This window comes from Diospyros lotus, chromosome 4, assembly GCF_014633365.1.
Source record: "Diospyros lotus cultivar Yz01 chromosome 4, ASM1463336v1, whole genome shotgun sequence".
Lineage (NCBI taxonomy): Eukaryota > Viridiplantae > Streptophyta > Magnoliopsida > Ericales > Ebenaceae > Diospyros > Diospyros lotus.
This window is the reverse complement of record NC_068341.1, coordinates 26,489,488-26,497,462: the sequence shown is the minus strand read 5'-3', so window position 1 is coordinate 26,497,462 and position 7,975 is coordinate 26,489,488. Positions and strand designations below refer to the sequence as shown.

Genomic DNA, 7,975 nt, shown 5'->3' with positions numbered 1-7,975 from the left:
AATTTTTCTATATTATTTATTTTTAGACTTTAGGGTTTAATCCATCATCTCAATATATACGCGCGCATCATCTCCCTCGTTTCTGTAGCCGCGTGTTCTTCAATTCACGTACCCTTTCTTCTTCACTTCCTCCCTGTTCTCTGCTCTCTGCTCTCTGCTCTCTGCTCTCTGCAGTTCCTCTCCTCAATATCCTGTCTCGACTTTGGATTTCTCCGTCCGCCATTAAAGCTCTACCACTATAGCTTCCTATAATATCAAGACCCGCAACGGAGAACAATGGCTTCCACCAACACCCAATTGCAGGACGGAGCTTCTCTCCCTTCTAGGTCTAGTTCATGGAAATACGATGTCTTCTTGAGCTTCAGAGGCGAAGACACCCGAAACGGTATTGTTGACCATCTCTATTCGGCTCTGCATGAGAAGGTCATTTTCACGTTCAAGGATGACCAGAGGCTCGAGAGAGGTGAATCGATTTCTCCGACGCTCCTGAAAGCCATCGAAGAGTCGAGATTTGCCGTGGTTGTTTTCTCCAAGAACTACGTTTCTTCAACGCGGTGCTTGGAGGAACTCGTTCACATCATCGAGTGCCAGAAGACGAGGGCGCTCACCGTTTTGCCGGTGTTCTACAAAGTAGATCCCTCGGATTTACGAAAACAAAGAGGGAGCGTTGGAGAAGTATTCGCCAAACACGAACAATATTCCAGTGAAGAGAAGGTGCAGAGATAGAGGAATGCTCTGATGGAAGTAGCCAACATTTCTGGGTGGGATTCGGAAACGCACGGGTAAACACCACCTCTCAACAAGTCAAATCTTTTTTCAAATATTAATTAACTCTGTGCTTGTATATATAATATTTTATATATTATACTCATATGATAATATAAATAAGTAGAATCGTAACACATGTCGTCGCGTATAGCAAGAAAATTAGAAAAAGGAGAATATGTCATCGTGTTTAATTAATTTCTTGTTAAAATAGTTAAATTTTAATCCAAAATAGTTATATTATTTAATGAATTTAGCTTAATACCATATTGAATTTGATAATATCCAAGTGAAATTCAATTATAAATGGATCTTTTGCATTTGGCCCCTATTAGATCTAGATGGAATCTAAATATCATGTGGTGGTTATTGAGGCTTCAATGTTTTGCCTCCATTCCCCCAACAGAGGAGTCCTTTCTGATTTAGCATTTTTAATCTGACAGTTCTTTGGTAATTGCTGGTAGTTGGAATTTTCATGGATATTAATATTCAATATTAATTCATTATAATGTGTTACTTCCGCTGCAATTATCTCACGTCAAACAAAGAACACTAAAAATAAAAATAAATTGAACCAAAAGAATTGGATTATGTCTAGGTACATATTTTCTCAATCAATATGTTTATGGGTTACCTATCTACCATGCCTCCGTCTAAAATTTGATGAAAATATAATTATATATTTTGTGATTACTGGCATTATATTATGATTGAGAATATCTTAATTATGATCTGTCTTTGAGATCTTAAACTCATCTAATGGGCAGGACTGAAGCAAAACTTGTCCGAAACATTGCCATTCATATTCTAAATAGATTGGGAGATAATCATTCAAGCGTTGTTGAAGATGTTGTTGGACTGCATCCTCGTACAGCAGAAGTGATATCACTATTAGAATTGGGGCTGGATTTGGATGATCCACGTATAGTAGGGATATGTGGAATGGGTGGTATAGGAAAGACTACTATAGCCGAGGCTGTTTATCACCGAATTCGTTCTCGGTTTGATGTTAGCTGCTACCTTGCAAATGTCAGAAAAACTTCTGAGAAACATGGTTTGGAGTTATTGCAAAAATCTCTTTTTTTTGATATCTGCTCGGTCTCAGACAGTGATATAAAAATAAGAAATATTGATTTGCTTGGGGCAATAAGGAACGCGATACAGAATAAGAGGGTTCTTTTAGTCTTGGATGATATAGACAATTCAAATCAGCTGGATGACCTTGTTGGTACACTTGATTGGTTTGGTCGTGGAAGTAGAATTATAATAACGACCAGAAACAGTCATTTACTTGCCAGATATGGTCCAGAAAGTCGTGTCTACAACGTTGAGGGACTAAATGATGAGGAAGCTTCTAAGCTATTTTGTTGTAAAGCATTCTGGAACAACAAGCCAACGCCAGGTTTTGAGCATCTCATAAAAAGTGTAGTTGATTACGCCCAAGGAGTTCCGCTGGCTCTTAGAGTTTTGGGCTGTTTTCTAATTGGCAGAGGGGTAAAAGAATGGCAGAGTGCAATCCATAGATTGAGACAAGAACCTAATCCAGATATTCAGAAAGTGCTCAAATTAAGCTATGACGGACTGGATGATTGGCACAAATACCCTTCAAAATACTTGCCACCAAATTTTCAAGCGCACAGTAGCTGCCTGAAACGACAGTGTGATGGAAGAATGGTATGAGTAAAATAAATCCTATTGCTTTTTTTTTTTTACTATATATGTTCGCGTTACTGAAATCCTATTTATCTTGATAAACATTGTCCATTGGTATCTATGCAAGATCCTAGACAATTTGAAATACGTTGACCTCATATATTCACCATGCATAACCAAGAGCCTAGATTTTACACAAGTAGCAAATCTTGAGGAATTGAATCTTGAAGATTGTACTAACTTGACTGAGATCGACCCATCCATTAAAGCCCTCAAAAGGCTTACACTCTTAAAGTTCAGGGCCCGCAAATATCTTTAGGTTCTTCCCACAGGCTGTTGGCTTAAATCCCTTAAATAACTTGTTCTTTCCGGTTACTCAAAACTCAAAACTGTTTCTAAAGTCTTAGCGATTACAGAATGCTTAATTGAGCTTGATTTGGGTGGGACTTGTGTAGAGGAACTGCCAATTGAACATCTCAGCAATCTTCAATTTATTAGTCTGCTAGATTTCAAAGAATTTACAAATCTTCCAAGTTGCATTTGTGGGTTGAAACGTCTTGCAAGTTTGATTGTTTCTGGCTGCTCAAAACTTTTTGCTGGTTTTACTGCTATTATACACCTGAAGGAATTTACAAGTCTTCTAAGTGGCATTTGTGGGTTGAATGTGTTAATTATCTTATCATCTAAGAGCCTAGTTTTGTCCAGTGAGGGGTATCTTTATTTTTTATATTTTTGTTTTTACTTTTAACAATATCTTCTCACGCGTGCTTGGTCAAACTTCATTGTGTAACTAGACTAACAAAATCTTTGCCTGTTAAATTATGAGTCATCATGTCATCACAAAACTTAAACTTGTATAATATTATTTTTTGCTCCCAATAGAATGGAACATATTTAAATAGATTATTTTGCACAACATTCACTTTGTTTGTTTAAGGATAAAAGCTGCGTTTCCCTTTCTTTAAGATTCAGTTTCTTATTTTTACTGCTTGTTTGTTAGGGGACAGAACCAGTGGAGACCATAGTTTTCTATTCTTAGGAAACTTATCATTTTTATTATTTAAGCGAATACTTATTTGGTATATAAAGTTTTTTTTTTTCAAAATGTCTTTTATATATAAGTTTTTATTATTTTACTTGAGAGTGATATATAGGACGGCTGCATAGGCCACTCATATAATAAATTTAAAAGAAATTTTTATTTTCCTGTTTTTGTAGAAATATCTCCTAACAAAGACACCAGAGATGGTTGAGTGGGTTGACAAGGAGTGAAACCAGATGAATAGCAAGTTGTCTGAGTTGCCAGAATGTCCTTATTGTCCTTCTCTGGAAAAGTTATCCTTGCAGCAAAACTATGATCTGATGGTAATTCCTTCCTCGTTCTTTTTGTGCATGCCTGCCCTCAAAGTCCTGAATTTGTCATGTACCAGCATAAAGTGCTTGCCAAAGTCTGTTTCCAAATTGGTTAACCTAGAAGAGTTCTTTCTGCGGGGTTGTGATCTATTAATGGAATTACCAATTGAAATTGGTGAACTTGAGAAACTTGAATTATTTGATCTTGAAGGTACTCCATTATCATATTTACCAGAGGAAATTGGGAAGATTGACCAATTGAGAAGCTTGAAGGTTACCTTAAATGCACGTGCAAACCTTATACGGAAAAGTAAGGATGTAAGTAGAATAGTTCCAATGAAGTACCTGTCAGAACTCAGAACGAACTCAATTTAAAGAACTAAGCATTGATGTGCATCCGGATGGTAATTGGTGGGATATTGAAGTGACAAGCATTTTAAGTGAACTAGCTAGCTTTGAATGTCTAAACACTCTTAAATTGTATTTGCCCAATGTTGAAGCATTGATGCACATCAGATGGTACGGGACAACATTGATACATCCAGCACTAGAATGCTTCAGACTCATTGTTGGACATTATTGCTTCTTATCTCGTATACCACATGAACTTGAGGTGGAATTCAATAATTTGGAGAAGTTCGAAAAAGGCTTCAAGTATATGAATGGTGAAGGTATAATGCCCCAAATTTCCGAGTTATTGAAACGCGTCAGTGCTGTTGCACTAGAACGTCATTGGGTTCTTAAGAATCTATCTGAGCTTGGCCTTAGGAATATGTCTAACCTGAAGTTTTGCTGCTTGGCTGAATGTAATGAGCTGCAAACCATCATTGATTCTGAACAGATTTGTCAAGTAGATATGGAAGAAGATGATAGCGATGAATCTGAATCTGAGTGTGAAGAAGAAAGTGTGCTGAGTTCATTGCAGTACTTAAGTATTCACTACATGAAGAAATTGGAGAGCATTTGCAGAGGGCGAATTAGTAAGACGTGTTTGTCTAGTTTGAAGTCCATGGCCTTGCATACATGCCTCAGTTTGACTACCATTTTTACAAAAGAAATTCTTGATAATCTTAAAAACTTGAAGGAGCTCATAGTTGAAGACTGCCCCAAAATCAGTAGCCTAGTGAGTCCTGAATGTTCCAACTCAACATCAGATGAATATCTCCCAAGCCTGAAAAAGTTATCACTTCTCGAGCTACCAGAACTGGTCAACATCTCCAACGGGTTGTGCATCGCCGCAAGATTAGAGAGCATGGTCATCTTCTATTGCCCAAAGCTCAATATACTTTCTAGTAGAGATGTTTCCAGCAGAAATTTGGATGTATTTAAAGGAGAGGAGGAATGGTGGAATGCACTGGAGTGGAATGAACAAGACACAGACCATAAATATTATTTGGCAGGTAAATTTACTCCGCTTTCAAGGGATATGGATTTGATGGCTGACTTGGCAAAAATTCAATTAACTACAACCTTATAAGCAAGGTGGAAAGCTGTATTGACGGCCAGGTATGGTACATTTGCTGAACGAACCTTTTCTGTCAGGCCTTCTCTCTTTTTTTGTTATCTACTTTTCCCATCCCTCAGTTCATTGACGCTGCTGCTTCATTTACATGGCTACAGCCTATAGCTAGGGTGAATGCACGGTTCCATGCCCCACAAATTTGGGATACCATGATTTACCCTAAGCCCCTATGGGTTGGAGCAAATGATGAGAATTTCTCTCCAGTTGAATCATTACAATTTTAGGTGACTTGTTATCAGAGACAGGTTGTCAAAATTTAGACTCCACCAACCGTTTTCAACTTGGCATTGATTGGTATATAAATCTCACTCTTGTTGTGATATGAAAGAATGTGGCGAGATTACTAATGGTCTCGACTACCTCTCCAACGATTTACGCCTTCTTGATTGGGACGGATACCCTTCAAAATACTTGCCATCAAATTTTCAACCGGATAGCCTTATCATACTAAAAATGTTGGGTAGCCGTTTGAAACAACCTTGGAATGGAAGAATAGTATGAGTAAAATAAATTCTATTGCTTTTTTTTTTTTTATTATTTATGTTCACGTTACTGGAATCTTATTTATCCTGATAAACTTTATCTATTGAAATCTATGACAGTGTCTAGACAAGTTGAAATACGTTGAACTCAACTATTCACTATGCATAACCAAGAGCCTAAATTTTACACAGGTAGCAAATCTTAAGGAATTGATTCTTAAAGGTTGTATGACTTGGTTGAGATTGACCCATCCATTGAAGCTATCAAAAGGCTTACGCTCTTAAATTTGAGGGGCTGCAAATATCTTAAGGTTTTTCTTACGGGTTGTTGGCTTAAATCCCTTAAACAACTTGTTCTTTCTGTTGCACAAAATTCAAAAATGTTTCTAAAGTCTTAGCTCTTACGGAATGCTTAATTAAGCTTGATTTGGGTGGGACTTGTGTGAAGGAATTACCAGTCGAACATCTCAATAATCTTTAACTTATTAGTCTACGGGATTGCAAAAAACTTACAAGTCTTCCAAGTGGCATTTGTGGGTTGAAATGTCTTGCAAGTTTGATTGTTTTTGGCTGCTCAAAACTTAGCAAGTTGCCTGAGCACGTAGGAGAATTGTAAAGCTTGCAGAAACTTTATGCTAATTTTATTGTTATTAAGCAATCACCATCCTCGATTATATACCTGAGGAAACTTGAGTGTGTCATTTTTGGGATGCAAGGGAGAAGTAACATCAACCTTATGAAATTCATTGTTCTAGTCATTTCTAAGCCCAAAAGAACGTCAAGATCCATTGGGTTTTGAGCTACCTCCTTTATCAAGCTTATGGTCATTGACTATACTAGATCTCCATATCTGTATCCTCTCATAAGGATTTTTTCCAAATGCCCTAGGCTCCTTATTCTCGTTGGGAGATTTATACCTTGATAGCAACATTATTAGTTTGCCAGCAAGCATCAGAGGTCTTTATTAGCTTAAAAGTCTTGAATTGATGGATTGTAAGAAGCTTAAAACATTGCCCTATCTCTCGGCAAATATCTCTTCCATTAATGCAAGTGGATGCACATCATTAGAAACATTGTCGGATCTGCCTATATTACCTAGAAAGCTTGTGGGGCTCAGTTTAATGCATTGTCAAACATTATTAAAGAATAGGCCCTACCTTTCCCTTGAACTTTTCATAAATTATCTTAAGGTCCATCTCTCTCTTTCATGTCTTTATTTGTTGTAGCAGGGTTTTGTTGATTGGGCATAATGCACTGTTGTTCCTGAAAGAGAGATTCTATAGTGACTCGTTAATAAGTTCGGGTTAAATTTGATATTTTATTGTATGTGTTGTAGTTCGGCATAGTGGGTTTAAATTGTTTAATGTTAAATAAGTGGAAATGTATAAGTCAATTGACTAAGTGAAAAGTGGCCAAAACTTTAAGGGTTGAAAAGCCAAATGATGCAGATTTGGCGTAGTGGAAAATTCAAAGTAAAATGAGTTGAAAAGTCCAAAAAAGTGGGCTAAATTGGATTGTATTTGCCGAGTATGTATGTGTGGGTTTATAACTTTGGTAAGGGGTAATGTAGGAAATGGCCAAAAGGGAGGAGAATAAAAAAGGGAAAAGGAAATAAGAAAATATATATATATATATGGAAATAATGAGAAATCCCTCATTTTCTCTCTTCTCATCTCTCTTTCTTCTTTTCTTCTTGCTCTTCTCTTTCTTCTTTTTCTTTCTCAATCTTTCCCTTGAGATTTGAAGATCTTGGAACTGGAGGCTAGTGGCTTTGGTGGTTTTGTGTTTCAATTCAATCATCAAGAGGTCTTTTAAAGGCAAGTTCTTTCCTCTTGTTTCTTTTGGTGTGATTTCCTTTGAATATGGGATTTTCTTAGAGTCGGTCTCTTTCTTGTTTTCCTCTTGGGAATAATAACTAATTTGTTTTCTTGGTTGTGGTATCTTGAATGGTCGTTTTTGAAGGCCAAACCTTGGACAAATCCCTTTGGTAGAAGGGTTTCTATTTCTGATTGGTTGCGTTTTGTGTTGTTTTTCTAATATTTTTGGATAACGGTGCATATCATCTTGTCAGAGAATTGTTCTTCCCCAATTCTTTGCAAGTTTTTGTCGTTATTTGCATGTATTTCTGAGGGTTGGTTATGTTGGAGTTGGGTTGAAGCTTCTGTCTGTTGACAGAATGAGTCGGGCTATCAACCGATAG

At 37.0% G+C, this 7,975-nt stretch overlaps 2 protein-coding genes across 2 annotated transcripts; both read left to right on the top strand.

The window, feature by feature from the left end:
- The first annotated feature begins 276 nt into the window (after window positions 1–276).
- LOC127799743 (disease resistance protein RPV1-like) lies at window positions 277–726 on the top strand. Its single transcript, XM_052333970.1, has one exon. It carries the CDS (start codon window positions 277–279, stop codon window positions 724–726), a length of 450 nt encoding a protein of 149 aa, XP_052189930.1.
- On the top strand, window positions 589–5,989 carry LOC127799742 (disease resistance protein RUN1-like). Its single transcript, XM_052333969.1, is given in 4 exon segments — window positions 589–782; window positions 1,533–2,439; window positions 3,697–4,142; window positions 4,144–5,989. Coding segments are annotated over 4 exon segments (2,502 nt in total). The 5' UTR covers window positions 589–738; the 3' UTR covers window positions 5,249–5,989.
- The last annotated feature ends 1,986 nt before the right edge of the window (window positions 5,990–7,975 follow it).